We start from the raw sequence: 16,973 nt of genomic DNA, 5'->3' as shown, positions 1-16,973 counted from the left end.
TTTACCTTCTCTGTGCACAGCTGCTTCTTCTGAAAAATAGGGATGATGACAAGGCTGTTGTGAAGGTCAAGCAAGATAATGTATGTGAAAAACACTTAGCACAGTGCAGGCCGCAGTGAGCACCCAGGAATGAAGAGCTGAATCCAGAGCTGTGAGACCTGGAGCCAAGCCCTGAAGCCCTCAGGGCCTCGGTCTCTTCAAAGAGGAATTGTGAGCTCAACTTAGAGACTGTGTGCGTGCAAGTGCTTGGTACACGAGCACGCAGGTTACCAGCATCACAAGCAAGCACAGCTGTCCTCACTCTGAAAGGCTTCACATTCAGGGTGGGTACCCCGGCCCAGTGAGGCTCCCTGAGCTCCTTGGGTCCCACTTCCCTTCAAAAAGGTCAGTTACCTCTTCCAGGAGGACTTCTCCATTGCCGTCCTTGTCAATTTCTTCAAAGAGGTTGGCTGACACCTCGCCGTTCCATATGAACATGTACCCCTCCGGCAGGCCGGCCACGAGCTCCAGCAGCTCGATGTCAAACACCAACACAGCACTGCCGGGCACTTCTCCATCTGCCGCAGCGACGGGAGGAGGGGGCGTTAGCGACAAGGTGGGGGGCACGCCCCTCTCATCTCCCCCGCCCCAACCCCGGTTCTAGCTGCCTCATGGATGGAGGCATCTCTTGCAAAACCAAGAAAGTTCAGCATCAATCAGCGAGTGGTTTTTCCAAACTGTGGATAGTGAGTCTCAAAATCAGTTTAGAGAATGGTGACCAACATTTTTTTAAATTAAGGGATAGAATAAAATCAGAGTACATTGCACATAGAAAGGATAGGTATTGTTTTATGAAACTTAGTTTTAATTTTATATATAAAATTAAATGGATATGTATATTAGGTAAAATTGCATGCTTATGTGTAACACAGATTGGGAGATAAAATGTAATTCTTACTGTGTGTCTTGGTGAAAAAAGTTTAAAAGCCACTAGCAGAGACTACAATGGTAGAACTTTTGAATAAATCTAACCGCTGAACTTTAAGAATAATACAGTATGCCTTAAAATCATGATCCAGGATATGATTTGTAAACACAAATTCTAGAACAGTATATATAGTATGGGTCCAAAAGAACTTATAAGTATGTGACTATAAATAAATGTGCATTATTTTAAATTATATATTATAACTATAATCTATATCATAGGAGCATGGTCGTATAGGATATACTACATTATTTTTTAAAGTGTTTCTTCTCCGATTGGGGGGATTAGCAGAGAGTATCTTTTACAATTTCTTAAAAATTTTGAAAAAGAAAATCCAAAGTACCTATCACTTCTATAAGTTAGCACTTCCCATCTCCTCCATCTCCAGACAGCAGGGGCATAAAAACTGAAAAAGAAGGGGTTCCCACCCACCCCCACGAGGAGGGCTCATTTTGGCCAAAATCATGAAGTAAACCGTAACAGCTGTGAGGGCGACGTAATGCCAGTATTTCCAGAACTTGAAACCAATCTCTTCCACAAGGAAATCTCCTTGGATAGCTTATAGGTTCAGCATTCCAGTGCCCTGGGAAACAGTTCCCCAAGGAAGCACCTGGCTCACCTAAGAGAAATCACCTGGCAAGCCCTTTCAGGGACATTTCCCACATGTGGGTTTGAAGAGCCAAGGTTTATTTCACAGAAACCCCTGCTTAATCCCATTAACGTGGCACTAACACCGAATTCACGGGGTCTTGAAACAAAAATGCTAAATACTTCAATAAAAGTCCCCAGGCTTCCCTGGTGGCGCAGTGGTTAAGAATCCACCTGCCAATGTAGGGGATGCAGGTTTGAGCCCTTGTCCGGGAAGATCCCACGTGCCGCGGAGCAACCAAGCCCGTGCACCACAACTACTGAGCCTGCGCTCTAGAGCCCGTGAGCCACAACTACTGAAGCCCGCGCACCTAGAGCCCGTGCTGCACAACAAGAGAAGTCACTGCAATGAGAAGCCCGCGCACCACAACGAGGAAGAGTAGCCCCCGCTCGCTGGAACTAGAGAAAGCCCACGCACAGCAACGAAGACCCAACACAGCCAAAAATAAATTTGAAAAAAAAAAGTCCCACAGAGTCTTTAGGTTTTAAATGGAAGAAGCATATTGTTCTAAATAAGCACAAAATACAGACAAAACATGTGCCCCAAACACCTTTTATAAAACATTGTTGCATACTCACCCACACCAGCCTCCCCATATCCCAGGTGGGGTGGAATGATCACGGTCCGTTTCTCCCCGACGCACATCTCTCTGAGACCCATATCCATTCCCAACACGACTTGTCCAGATCCCAGAACAATATTATACGTTTTACCTAGGTTCCACCTAAAAATGAAACAGAAGAGTCCCCGGTTAGGCCATCAACCCACTGGTACTTAAGAGTGTCCTCCTGAGAAGAACATACCACTTCTGTGATCTTTCTGCCAAAGATACAGAACCCCTATGGAATCATAAGGAAACATCAGACAAGCCCACATTGAGGGACATTCTGCAAAACAACCAGCCTGTAATCTTCAAAAGTGTCAAGGTGAAAATCAAAGGAAGACTAAGGGAGTTCGAGAGTTCAAGAGTTTTGGACATACTGGAATGGATCCTTTTGCTTTAAAAGAACTTATTGGAACATTTGGCAAAACTTAAGTGGGGTCTGAGGATTAAAAGTAATGTATCAACATTAACTTCCTGATTTTAATTGAATTATGTAAGAGAATGTCCATGTTTGTTGGAAATACACACTAAAGTTTTCAGAGGTGAAGAGACATCATAGTGGCAACCTTCTCACCAATGGTTCGGGGTGGGGGGGGAAGTTCTTTGTACTGGTCTTGCAATTTTTCTCTAAGTTTTAGTCAGTGTTGTAGCTAGTCAGAAATTTTCATGAGAATTTAAAAAATATATAATGTAGTTAAGACCCTGGGATTTGGATTCAGCAAGACCTGAGTTTGAATCCTGGTCAAATTTAATTTGACCCTAGGAAATATAATGTCTCAGTTTTCCTCATCTATAAAATGGAGATAATAACAGCTACTGCACAGGTTCCAAATAGTAAATAATATGCTTGGCACGGCAGAGAGCAAGCATGAAGAGCTCAATAAACGGATGGCCTTGAGAGTGTGAAGTGCTTGTGCCTGTAATAGCCTATGACTCCAGAAAAATAACTGTGAACTTGGGCCATGGTGTTAATTATCCTTGATGCCCAAGGTCCTAGGGGAATCTAAACAAATAAAAGTTGGCTCAATCACCTCATTCACTACTGAAAGTAAATCTATTTCCAAATTGATGGCATTCCTATCACATCCTGAAGGCAAACAGTGGGAATGTTCTTCCATGGCAAGGAAGAAAAGCCTCCTGGATATCTTGGCGCCCCCTTGATGCCCATCACCAAGTGGTGACAACAGGGAAGGGACTGCCCCTGTGGTCACCTCCCCTTCTCAGGCTTCCCAGCCTCCCCTGGCTGCAGGGCCGCAGCCTCCTTCCCTCCTCAAGCTGGTTCCCAGGGCCAGGCTGGTTCTCTGGAGCTAGCAAATTAAAACCGCGTTTGCATTTGTCCTACCTGGGAGGAAGCAGAAACAAAGCCAATTCTGGCACAGGATGCCTTGGCCGCAGGCCTGCGGGAGGGCAGGCGCGTCCTCTGTCCTGCCCCCCACACAATCCCTCCTTTGTCAGCGGCACAGAGGCGCCCTCACACTGCCTCTCTCCAGGGACCGTGGGGAACTTCCCGTGGGACTACTGGGTTTCAAAGTCTTACAGAATATTTGAGAACTCATTTAGTTATCAAATAACAAATGTTTACTCTTCTCTGAGGCCAGTTTCAACATACATTAAAAAAAATCCTCCAAGGGCTTCCCTGGTGGCACAGTGGTTTAGAATCCGCCTGCCAGTGCAGGGGACACGGGTTTGGGCCCTGGTCTGGGAGGATCCCACATGCCGCGGAGCAACTAAGCCCGTGCACCACAACTACTGAGCCCACATGCCACAACTACCGAAGCCTGAATGCCTAGAGCCCGTGCTCCGCAAGAGAACCCCGCAATGAGAAGCCCGCGCACCGCAATGAAGAGTAGCCCCCCCCTCACCGCAACTAGAGAAAGCCCGCGCGCAGCAACGAAGACCCAACACAGCCAAAAATAAATAAATAAAATTTAAAAAAAAAAAATCCTCCAAGCAAGCAATTTGTTTTCATGTGTCATCTCTGAAAACCCTGCTAATTCTTTTTCCTCAAGTCATCATTTTATTTTTATTTTTTATTTTGCAGTTTTTCTCTCAGACATTCTCCTCATTCCTTCTGTGCATTCCCGGCTTCCCATTCATTGCAAGCTTCCTGCTTCCTGCCTGCAGGCTGCCCCCTCTGGCTCTCCACCCACACTCCCCTCTATCCTCTCCATCATGGATTCTCCTAGCGCTGATGAACGAGCAACCACAGCAGCACCTGCCTCGTTGTTTACAGAGCCCATGTGGGCTTGGGGTGGGACCAGATCCCCTCTTCCAGAAGGAGCTCCTCTCCCACACCCAGGTAAGCAGTCTCCTGCCACACTTCCCATTATCCCATTATTCTGAAGCTTCCACCCAGCGGAGACCAGCAGGGAAGCCCAGACACTGCTCTTCCGTGTCGATTTACACGTGACACAAATGACTCAAGTGGTTCAGAATGGAGTCTCTGAGAAGAGGAAGGAGCATCACGTGGCTCCCGGATGCTCTGTAACAATATTGTGCATCCGCCAAACACGCATTAGAAGCAGGAAGACTGATTCTCCCCACCCCACGTGAGAAGCGTATCCTGAACCCACCAGAGAAGAAATTCCTTTGTTCATTTCCCACCCCCACTTCCCTTTCCAAGGCCATAGGAGCACCAGACAAGAATATGAACGTTGGCCAGAGCAATGACAGCCAGCCATCGGCCTTACAGACTGCTCTAACCTAGTTTTCCCATGCATAAGCTCACCTGATCCCAAAACAACTACAAGCCATGCTTCTTCCTCACTGTCTAGTCATCAGTGCAAAGAGGTTTGTTGTAAGCCAGGTCCCTGTAAATCTGGGCCCCAGCACCTAGAACATATTTCCTTGATTCTATAATGCATATTTTTTTCACATTTTAATATCTCTTGATTTGGGATACATCTTACAATTGACATCATCTCATTATTTTTTGGCAGTGTTCTTACTTTCTTGAGACACATAAAATGATGCTTCTAACAACCAGCACGTTTTAGATCTGATGAAATACGTTAACTGCCTGAGGATACCGGATGTCATAGCACCAGAGAGAATGCTCTGAGCAGTATGTCCCTCAGGCTCTGCACGCTGGCTCTCCCCAGCCACACTCTGTCACCTGAAGCCACAAGGCAGAGGCACGCGTGAAGGGAGAGAAGACCCTCCCCATCTAGAATAAAAGCAGTAGCACATATTTATATGAAGCCCTTCTTTCTCCTCAAGACTAAACTTGGGACTCTAAGTCAGGCTCAATACAAAAATGGGTGTACTTATATGGAGACATAAAGAAAGACTGAGGGCTTCCCTGCGTGGCGCCGTGGTTAAGAATCCGCCTGCTAATGCAGGGGACACAGGTTCAAGCCCTGGTCCAGGGAGATCCCACATGCCGTGGAGCAACTAAGCCCACGCGCCACAACTACTGAGTCTGTGCTCTAGAGCCCACAAGCCACAACTACTGAGCCCACAAGCCACAACTACTGAGCCTGCACTCTAGAGCCCATGAGCCACAACTACTGAGCCCATGAGCCACAACTACTGAGCCCGTGTACCACAACTACTGAAGCCCACATGCCTAGAGCCTGTCCTCCACAACAAGAGAAGCCACCACAATGAGAAGCTCACGCACCGCAACAAAGAGTAGCCCCCACTCGCCGCAACTAGAGAAACCCCGCACATAGCAACAAAGATCCAATGTAGCCAAAAATAAACAAATAAAATAAACAGGGACTTCCCTGTTAGCATAGTGGTTAAGAATCTGCCTGCCAATGCAGGGGACACGGGTTTGAGCCCTGGTCCGGGAAGATCCCACATGCCACGGAGCAAATAAGCCCGTGCGCCACAACTACTGAAGCCCGCATGCCACAACTGCTGAGCCTGCACGCTAGAGCCCGTGAGCCACAACTACTGAGCCTGTGTGCCACAACTACTGAAGCCCACGCACCTAGAGCCTGTGCTCCACAACGAGAAGCCACCACAATAAACCGGCACACTGCAACAAAGAGTAGCCCCCGCTCGCCACAACTAGAGAAAGCCCATGCACAGCAACAAAGACCCAATGCAGCCTAAACTAAATAAAATTAAAAAAAAGAAAGGCCAAAAATGTTTCTTTCCCAAAGAAGAGAATAGTGTATTAACTTATAGATACCTCTGAAGATTCAGATACATAAGAAGGAAAGCTCCTTTTACCTGTATGATACTAGTATACGCTGTTGATTCCTAGTAATATATTTTCAGATTCATCTCAATCACTTAACATTTATAAAATACTCCCTTTGTGCTATGCTCTGGGCTAGGTGTAAGGAATAATATGAATAAACATGTTGGGTGTCTAAGGTTTTCAGACCAGCACCAGTGATAGAAACAAAAATAACTAAAAGGCAGGTAATACATAAAACATTATGAGACTATGAGACTACAGAAATGGGAGCAGTTGATTCTTCCTAGGAATTAAGCAAAGATTTTGAGAAAAGGGAATACATTTAAGCCAGGGCAGAAGCTGGCCAGAAGGAAGGGTGTAAGCAGTGCACATCCTGCACCACTGCACATGGCACCCCCTGGGAGGCGGAAGACGGGCCTCAGCAGAAGATGAGACTGGCGAGGCAGAACAGAGCTGACAAGAGAGCCTGATGTGCGAGACTCTGAAGTTTAGATTTTATCTGTGGGTTAATTTTTAAAGACAGCAGGATAAGATGAGATCTGCTTTTCAGAAAGACAGTTTCACGGGTGCAGGATGAAACCATTCATAGGGAACTCTTGGAACAATGCACCAGAGTAGCGATGTACACTTGAGATACTCAGCACAAAGGGCGTGAAGATAAAAGCTCTCAACCAGTACCGGATGAAAAGAAAAGGAGGATTGTTGGAACACTGACTGTTATCTGCCAGGCTCACACCCCACCCATCCCTGGCTGCCCTTACGTGGAATCCAGCAGGGTCCCATCCAGAAGCGAGGCGTTGTAGTGATACTTGAGGTAATCCCCCTTCTTACTCAGCACTGAACAGTCGGGGGGCTTATAGTGGGAGGTGATGCTGATGGAGTCTGAAGGGTTGTGAAAGTCAATCACATGGATGTCAAACACCAGCACAGCCGAGCCGGGGATGTTCCCTAAAGGACAGACAAAGGCAATTAGAGTGAACCCTCCAAGCAGCAGCGCACGTGCCTCCCCAGTATCACCAGCTATTCCTCACAGACCTCCAGTGAGGAACACGGGGACCCACCTGTGAAATCCTAGGGAATGCTGGAAGAGTGAAGCTGCAAGGGCCATTAGAAGTAGCCTAACCCAATTTTATAGATGGGGAAACTGAGGCACAGATTTGTCCAGGGTCCACAGTCAGGAGCACACTTTGGACTAAAATTCAAGACACAGTACTACTGCCCCATGGAATGGTTCAACCTGAAAGACTTATGGCTAAGTTCATCACAGATGAGAAAACTAAAGCTCAACCCTTACCCCGCTCCTGCTAGAAGTAAGAAGTGAGATGAGAAAATCAGCTGTAGAATGAAAATCACTTTAGTGCCCTCCCACTGCTCAAGAGAAGCAAAACCAACAGAAACTTCACAGGGGAAATCACCTAGCCAAACTTGGCCCATATATGCCCCTTAAGATATACTACACCTAACAATTCACAAAGTGCTTTACAACACATCCTGTTTGTTCTACACAAAATTATTACTCTTTTCCATTTTTGAAAACATTATCTCACATCTGAATAATGTTTTACAGTTTACAAAGCATTTTTCACATATGCTCTCTCATTAAATCCCTGCAGGAACCTTTTTGGGTAAATATTACCATAAATGCAGGAGTAGCAGATCATCCATTCATTTAATGACAGCTTCTCAGGGGGGGTATCAGTTGTTAACCACACCCCCAGATCATTTCAGAGAAGTTTACATGTAAAAAATTTGTAAATAGTGTTACTTAGAATCAAGGAGGTATAGTATTTTCATTAGCATTTTACGGACAAGAAAACCAACTCAGATATAACTTGTTCAAGAAAACAACACAGCTATAGACAGAATTCAGTAGCGCTACGTGGACATCAACAGCCCCTCCCCACCCCCCATCCTCCAGATCACACCACCCCCACCCCACCATGCACTCTTCTGTTTCTCGGCTGCTGTCTCTCTAACACAAACTTAATGGGTAGGTGCTTGTTAGGTACCAGGCACTCTTCTAAGTGCTTTAGATGTATTAGTTTAATTCTCATTATAATCCTATATTCCCAACCTACAGATGAGGAAACTGAGGCACAGATTTTGATGGCTGCCCAAAGTGACCGAGGTAGTAATTCGAGAAGCTTGGGCTTTTACAGCAGCCCACAGGTGCCTCATACTCACTAGTGATGGGGAGTTGCTGAAGTGAGTGGTTAACAGGGTCCGGGATCTTTCCCAGAGGAACCAGGTATTGCAAACTGCCATAGGAGGGTGCCTGGAACCAGGGCCAAGGGCAGCTCTTTGCGGGAAACAGCACACACTAGCGGGAGTGAGCGGCTGTGGAGCCAGACAAGTGGTTTCTCAATCTTGGCTGCTCATTAAAACCAACGGGGAACGAACCTTGAAAACATTATGCTCAGTGAAAGAAACCAGACACAGAAAGACAAATATTGTATGCTTTCACTTATCTGAGGCACCTGGAATAGGCAAATTCATAGAGACAGAAAGTAGAATGGTGGTTGCCAAGGGCTGGAGGGGGAGAGGGTCATGGGGAGTTTGTGTTGGGGATGATGGAAAAGTTCTGGGTAGAGACAGTGGTGATAGTTACACAACATTGTGAATATATTCAATGGCACTGAACTGTAAACTTAAAAAGTGTTAAAATTGTAAATATGTGCATTTTACCACAATAAAAAAAATAATATAATTCACCACATTCACAGAATAAAAGAAAAAATCATGATCATCTGAAAAAAACATCACCTGGGCCCCACTCTGAGATTCAGATGTAGCTCACCTAGTGCAGTGATCTCGGCCTTGGGCGCCATCAGGATGTCCTGGAGAACTTGGCGAAAACACAAAGGGCCAGGCCCTTTCCCATGCAGCACCTCTGGTTCTGTGATCTTTAAGCTCTCCAGGTGATTCTTGTCTGTGATATGCTACAACACCGCAGAACGGCTGGACTACAGTGGCACCAGGCATTGGTTTTCCAGGAGTTTCTAAGGGGCAGCCAAGGTTTAGGAGCGCTGTGCTAAACGGTCTGTAAGTGAGCAGCTGAGGATATTTAGGAACCCCACCTCTCATCTCCATGAGGAGGACCAAGGTGCAGGCCATGGCTGTGATGAAGGGGATTGGTGGAAAAGAAAGCTGCACCTTGAGCAGCTCCAATAACCTCTCTGAAGAAAACGTGTGGATGGAGCCCAAAAAGGGACAAGAACCTGATGGCATTGGGCTGGTACAAACTTAACCTCCCCTTGCCAACTATATGGTTGGACCATTCAAGAGGGCTGTTCTCTTGCTCTCTGTACAGCCCCTGCTCGACCAGTCCCTGCTTCACTCATATGACTATCCAATTCTCTTAATCATAGCGCTTAATCAGTAACTGCCTACATGCTTGCCCCCTGCCCCAGGTGCTGGTTTCCCTGGTAACTGATGAGCCAAGCTGACATCAGTTCCCCCTTTAAATGGTGGCCCCTTCTCCCCCGCACGTAGCGAAGACTCCTGCCATGTTCTGCCTGCTCTCTGCCATTCACGATGGGGTGTTACTCCAGGATCTTTTGCTGCAGACTTGTAAGATCCCTTATCCAATAACTGGTTGATGTCTCTGTTGCTGTCTCTGGGCTCTTTCTTCAGCTTCGAGGCTGGGCAACTACAAGGCTTGCAGCCCAGCACCACCTAAGTGAATGTTGCTTGCCACCTGGATCTACAAGAATTCAGTCATTAGCCACTGCAGTCACTGACTTACAGCACACCTTGGAAAAAATTCAGGGGGAAGATCAGGGATAAGGTACCTGTGCGCTGGGAAAACTGGCAGAACAGGCCTCCAGGTAGTTAGAGGTTTTCAGGAGAAAACTTTATGAACCCAGACTCTTGCATCTTCCTACATTTAGAAAAGCACTAAAGTCAGTAACTGAGATACCTATTCCCTGTGACTAGCAGTTACCTTCTACCAAGATGTGTGCTTTAGGGCTTCCCTGGTGGCACAGTGGTTAAGAATCTGCCTGCCAATGCAGGGGACACGGGTTCGAGCCCTGGCCCTGGAAGATCCCACATGCCGTGGAGCAGCTAAGCCCATGCACCACAACTACTGAGCCTGTACTCCAGAGCCCGCAAGCCACAACTACTGAGCCCACGTACCACAACTGCTGAAGCCTGTGTGCCTAGAGCCCGTGCTCCACAACGAGAAGCCACCACAATGAGAAGCCTACACACTGCAATGAAGAGTAGTCCCCACTCACCACAACTAGAGAAAGCCCACGCACAGCAACGAAGCCCAACACAGCCAAAAATAGTAACAAATAAATTAATTAATTAAAAAAAAATAGATGTGTGCTTTATTGCACATACCCTTCCTCCAAATTCACATATTTACTGGCCATCCCCCTTACCTCTTTGGAGCAGTTCCTCAGAGCCATCTGAGAGGCTATCTCCCAGGCTATAGTTCTCAGTAACCCCAAATAAAACTATAAAACTGAACTCACAGCTCTTACATTGTTGTTGTTTTTGTTTGTTTGTTTGTTTTTAATTGACACCCTCAAAGGCACATTCATGTGCAGGACTATCTTAGGGCACCAGGACTACCCACGCCCCTGTGCTCTGATATCAGTTTGCCCAGCACTTTCCTGATAACTAACCCAGCTTCTCAGGCCCCCAGGATCCCAGGTCCAAGAATTCTGATCAGTGGAGAGGTCAATCACACCCTGTCAAGTAAGTATTCAATGTCCGGTTCTATGTCGGCTCCTGGGAAGTTAGCATGCGTCAGTCTACCAGGTGTCTGATTAAGGCACAAATGCACATCTACTGAGGCATCAATAAGAACGTAAGCTCTATGTGGGCTGGGAGTTTGTCTTTTTCTCTGCTGAATCCCCAACACCTTAGGGCAGTGCCTGGATGTGAAGGCATCCAATAAATTTTTTTTTTTAATAAATTTTATTTTTATTTATTTATTATTTTTGGCTGTGTTGGGTCTTCGTTGCTGTGTGTGGGCTTTCTCTAGTTGCAGTGAGCGGGGGCTACTCTTCACTGCAGTGCATGGGCTTCTCATTGCGGTGGCTTCTCTTGTTGCAGAGCACGGGCTCTAGGCGCACGGGCTTCAGTAGTTGTGGCTCGCGGGCTCTAGACTGCAGGCTCAGTAGTTGTGGCACATGGGCTTAGTTGCTCCGTGGCATGTGGGATCTTCCCGGACCAGGGCTCGAACCCGTGCCCCCTGCCTTGGCAGGCGGATTCTTAACCACTGCGCCACCAGAGAAGCCTGGCACTCACTAAATCTTTGATGGACAGATAGATGGGGTTGCTGGGCCTGCAAAAAACCCAGACTAGACCTCGAGCCATAAGATCCCACCTGCCCCAGGCAGCCAGCACCCCTTCCACCCTCATTCCCTCTATCTGGCTCTGCCTTCTCCAAAGAATATACAGTGTAAAAATAAGTGCTGACCAGTGTAGGGGAGTAAAATTGCCACCCCAAAAATGTCTCTTCGACATGTGGATTATTTCAAGTTGAAAATAAACAAGACCCAAAAGACTCAAAAAAAAAGAAAAAAAGAAAACCTTTCTTTTTACCTCCCTAACTGCCTAAAGAATGTAGATAGAAGACCTGTTGGGGCATGGGGGGAGCTATCACCATACATAACTACGGTATGAACCAGATGTGTAGACAGGAAGGAACCTAGCAAAGTCCGTTAGTTAAAATTTCTCTTGGTGTCCCAATGTCTGTGTGGCCCAGTAAACATTTGTTTACCAAACATTTGCTTTTCCATCTCCAGGTCCGAAACCACTACCCCCAACATCCTCTTCTGTCTTTAGCTAATGGTGGTGTTTAAGGTGAGGGCTTCAGACATTTTGGTGAGTTACTCAGTTTCCCTAGGTCTCTCCCATATGTACATGTCATTAAACTTTGTTTGACTTTCTCCTGTTAATCTGTCTCATATCAATTTATTTCTTAGACCAGCCAGAAGAGCCTAGAAGGGTAGAGGAAACTATCTCCTCCCCAACACCAGCAAACAGGTGAAAATAATCCAACATTTCATTATGGCCCCGACACCAGCCTCCTCTCTGAATAAACCCTTAACCAATGCAGAAAAGTATTCATCAATTTTCCCCACTAGATAAACCGCCTCAAGAAGAGACACAGATGACAAAAAATAAAGCGGCCGGCCAGCTGGGCCAGAAGGAAACACGGCAGCTCTTGGCAGTGTGGGTTTCCTCTGAGAGCTCTGGGACTTCTGGTTGGAGTTCTCAGTTCTTCATATATGGGTATCAACAAGTCACAGCGTAATGGAAACTCATTCTTCCCCTCTGCCTATGACACAGGCAGCAAGAACCCTGGGTGCAATTCAACTCCATCACTGATTAGCTATTGTGGCCTCTAGCGAATGACTCAACCTCTCTGGGCCTCGTTATCTTAACAGAGAACTGTTTTGAGGTTTGAATGAGCTCGTACATGAGAAGTCCTTCACAGTGTGGGTAAAATATTAGCTTTCTTCACTTTTGAAAAAGAGTGCTTAAAAGGTCATGTGGAAGCTGGGGAACAGAAAATCACTGAGAAAGTGATGTTGCCACAACCCTGCGGCAGAATCCATTCTCCACTTCAGGGTTGCAAACATCCAAGCGCTCTAAATTCAGGACTGTCCCCATGGAACAAAGCAGACAGCAGAAAGGGCCAGAGCCTTTACAGAAGGACTACCCCCTCCCCTCCACCAACCCTGCAAGAGAAAATGGCTGCAACAAAATGAAATGCTGATGAGTCGGAGAGTCCAGCATTTCTTCCTTCCACAAATATTTACTGAATGCTTACCATGTGCCTGGCCCTGTGGTATGTGGTGAGAAAGCCACAGGCTTCCTCTGTGTCCTGACACCCTTCTAAGGTCAGTCCCTCAGTGATTAGCCTTAGGTCCTGTGCAAACCCCACAAGGAGGCCAAGGGCACTCGCTAATCAATAGGACAGAAACAGACCCTGTGCAAGAGCAGCTGGGTGTTACTTGCCAGGGTGCCCCTCTCCCCCATGGGAACAAATGATTCAGGGTGAAGTAGCCTCATGCCCAGAAAATTTATGAGACTTCAAATGTTTCCCAGAGCCTTATATAATTCTTTACAAAACTGTCTCATACTTGTGAGAAAGCCAAAAGTAGAAATAATTTAAGCAAATGTTTTCCATCAGTATATTCTTTTTAGAGAAAGGAAGAGTTAGTCCTGAGGGCAAAATGAAACATGAATACACTGAAAGTATTTGTCTGTTCCTGCATGTATTTGGCTAGAAGTAGAAATTTACATAATACAAAACAACAGAGCATCAAGACACTAGACAAGCAGAACATGAAGCAAGGCCTGTTGAATGATCTTAAGACCTTAAGCTGTGATTTGCTGTGGCTTTATAAATCAGAAATTTAAGTCAGGAAAAAAAATATTTCTCCATGGTACAGCCTAGTTTCCAACCAACCTGGTGATTCTTAGATCCTCCAAACAAATCCTACTGGGAAAATTCTGAAATCCACTGTAGCAGTAGAAGTCAGAAGCAGGTTAACAAAATGAATGTGTACAGCCAGCCAGGACAGCCAGAATCTCATCAGCAAAAAGAACACAAAAGCAAAATAAATACTGCATCAACTCTTCCTAAGTAAGTTAGCAAAAAATGGTATCTGAGAAAAAAAAATAAAGGAAATATGGTTTGGAATACTATGCAACCATTAAAATTCTATGCAACCTGTTGGCATAAAACATTGTTCACAACAAATTACGTACAGAGAGAAATTACAAACTAATATGTATAGATGATTCCACTTTTGTCAGTATTTATTGACAAAAAAATACTGTAGCATTTTTTGTCAATAGTGTAGACGGATATGTGTCTATTTCCTTTTATCTACATAGATTCACATATACTCAAAAGTATAGAAGGATAGTCACTTCATGGTTATATTAGTTTCCTATTGCTGCTATAACAAATTACCACAAGCTTGGTGGCTTAAAACAACATAAATTTATTCTCATAACTCGGGAGTCAAAGTCTAAATTCAAGGTATTGGCAGGGATGTGTTCCTTTTGGAGGTTTCAGGAGAATCTGTTTCCTTGTTTTTCCAGCTTCTCAAGCCCACCCTCCTTCCTTGACTTGTGGCCCTTTTCTCCATCCTCTAAGTCAGCAGTGTAGCATTTTATCCTCTCTCTGGTCTCCTGCTTCCCTCTTGCAAAGATCCTTGTAAATACATCAAGGCCACCTCGATGATCCAGGATAATCTCCTTACCTCAAAACCATTACCTTAATCACATCTGCAAAGTCTCTTTTACTGTGTAAAGTGACATATTCACAAATTCTGGGGATTAGGACATGGACATCTTTTGGGGCCGATATTCCACCTACCACATTAACAATGGTTATTCCTGGGTGGTGAGATTATGGGAGATTTTTGTTGTTGTTGATCTCTATTTTCTTTTTCTAAAGTCAACATATATTATTTGTGTAATTTTTTAAAAGAAGTTTGCTGTTTGGGTGACAAATATTCTAAAACTGGATTAAGGTGATAGTTGCACAACTCACAACATTTACTGAAAGTCATTGAATTGTATACTTAAATTGGGTGAATTTTATGGTATATAAATAATACCTCGATAAAGTTGTTAAAAACAAAAACCAAAATCTAATGCACAGTATAGTGAATATAGACAACAATATTGTCTTATAATCATCAAACTTACTAATTATCAATTATTCCAACCATCAAAAAGAAATGATAATTATGTACCATGATAGAGGTGCTAATTATCACCACAATGGCAATCACATTACAATATATAAATGTATCAAAATAACATGTACACTTTAAATGTACACAATGTTATATGTCAAATATATTTCAATAAAAACGAAAAACAAAAAAAGGGGGGTTGCAATTTACTTTCAAATGGCTCAACAAAGAAAAAATGTACTGTAGTTATATATATAAAGCAAATATAGCAAGATGTTGACGACTGGTGAATCTAAGTGGAGTTCACTGTACAGTTCTTTCAACTTTGGTGTAGGTTTTAAATTTTCCAAAAGGAAAAGGAAAACGGGCAGGGGGAACAAGGAGTAACGACAGAGCATCTCTAGAAACTAGAGTTATTTGAGTATTCGAGCCTGAAGCTAGACTTTAGCTTCTATGCTTTGCCAGAGGCCCTGGTTCCAAGCAGCATGGAAGCATCAGTTAGTGCCTCTCAGTTTAACCTTAGAAGGCAGCCAGCGCTCACCTCTTCCTTCCTCGCCATATCCCAGGTGAGGGGGGACCACGATCCTCCGCTTCTCTCCTATGCAAACGCCGAGTAAACCTTCATCCATCCCGGCAATCACGTAGCCCTGCCCAATGTAGGTGTCAAAGGTGCGGTTCCGCGAGTAGCTGGGAAAGAGGAGAAGAGCTTGGTCACGAGGGATACCGCAGCAGCAGTGTAGTTGGTACCATGAGGCAACAGAGCGCAGGGGCCTCCAGACCCTGGAATAGGGTGAACCCTAGAATCTGAGTACAAGCCAGGAAACAGGCTCCCCTGAAATGATGAACAAGGATCCACACATTGCGTGGGAGCTGCCGCCTGCACAAACGCTCCCAGAAACGAGCCCTCCAGCCCTCTGGTTTGGTCAGGTTATGAATGGATGCAGGTTACAAGAAGCAATCACACAGAAATGTAGCTAATGTAAATCGGACTGTACGCTTGTTGACCATGTCAGGTTAATGAAAAAAGCATCAAGGGGGCCCTTGTCAGAAACTAAGAATTTCTCTGTTATCTCTTGTAAAGAAACAACTTAGAAGTTCTAGAGTCTTCTATTACTCTAACATAAGTTTCAAATGAAAGCCAAAAAAGGAAAAAAAAGAAAGAAAGAAAGAAACTAAGAATTTCTCTAAAGAGGAGAGTATCTGTATATGTGGGACATGAATATTCCGATTGCCAGAAAAGTTGCATATATACTGAGAGCAATCTAACTCTGCAGTGAACTCGCCCTACTGCAATCCATGCTCACCAAGCTACCTCCCGGTGAGTACCTGAATTTCCCAAGTGCCTCCGGTAGGAGCCCCAAGCATTCCACTCAGTGGAGAGATCCAGCCTCTGTATTAATTGCCAACTGAGTCTGATTACTATGAGTTTGGAGAAAACAAAGCCTGATGATTCCAGAATAAAATAATAAAACTTTATTTGCCACTTCAGATACTGAACTCTGAACCACAGTGATCTGTACCCATTACCCACCCCCAGCTGGAGCAGATGTGGCAAAAAGCTTGTCCTGAAAGGGCCAGTCAGTTCCACTGTCACCTCATCAAACACAGCTCAATGCTGACTGTGTCAGAGAAGATGGTCAGCAGTGGGACCAGGGAGATGAAAAGGCAGAGCTGTGAGGGGCTCTTCCTTCTCAACCCCCCTCAGGGACCACAAAGCCAAGGGGCGTGAAGAAATGATAGTAACAAATGATTCTCCTCACCCAGGAAGCAGATTTTCTACATAATTATCTGTATTTCATTGTATATGTATGGAAGACCTATGAAATGCATAACTCTGGTTCCCTGTGAAGAGGGGAACTGGGTGACTGATGGACAAGGACAGGGGAAAAATTCTTCATTGTATATTCTTTTATACTTTTAGG

At 45.1% G+C, this 16,973-nt stretch overlaps 1 protein-coding gene and 1 pseudogene across 3 annotated transcripts in view; one reads left to right on the top strand and one right to left on the bottom strand.

The window, feature by feature from the left end:
* Nucleotides 1–16,973, bottom strand: part of FKBP9 (FKBP prolyl isomerase 9) — a 47,910-nt gene that overhangs the window by 3,941 nt on the left and 26,996 nt on the right. For both annotated transcript variants that reach the window (XM_082399462.1, XM_082399463.1), the window contains exons 6-9: nucleotides 15,593–15,738; nucleotides 7,135–7,321; nucleotides 2,195–2,340; nucleotides 394–557 (exon numbers count right to left, since the gene is read on the bottom strand). In XM_082399462.1, the coding sequence (XP_082255588.1) occupies nucleotides 394–557; nucleotides 2,195–2,340; nucleotides 7,135–7,321; nucleotides 15,593–15,738 (643 nt within the window). The remainder of the gene's footprint in view (nucleotides 1–393; nucleotides 558–2,194; nucleotides 2,341–7,134; nucleotides 7,322–15,592; nucleotides 15,739–16,973) is intronic.
* The window catches only part of LOC309632218 (small ribosomal subunit protein eS6 pseudogene), a 260,166-nt pseudogene that overhangs the window by 217,759 nt on the left and 25,434 nt on the right, over nucleotides 1–16,973 (top strand). The gene's annotated exons all lie outside the window — the stretch shown is intronic.

Source organism: Balaenoptera borealis (assembly GCF_965194805.1).
Source record: "Balaenoptera borealis genome assembly, chromosome: 7".
Lineage (NCBI taxonomy): Eukaryota > Metazoa > Chordata > Mammalia > Artiodactyla > Balaenopteridae > Balaenoptera > Balaenoptera borealis.
This window is presented reverse-complemented; position numbering and strand designations above follow the sequence as displayed.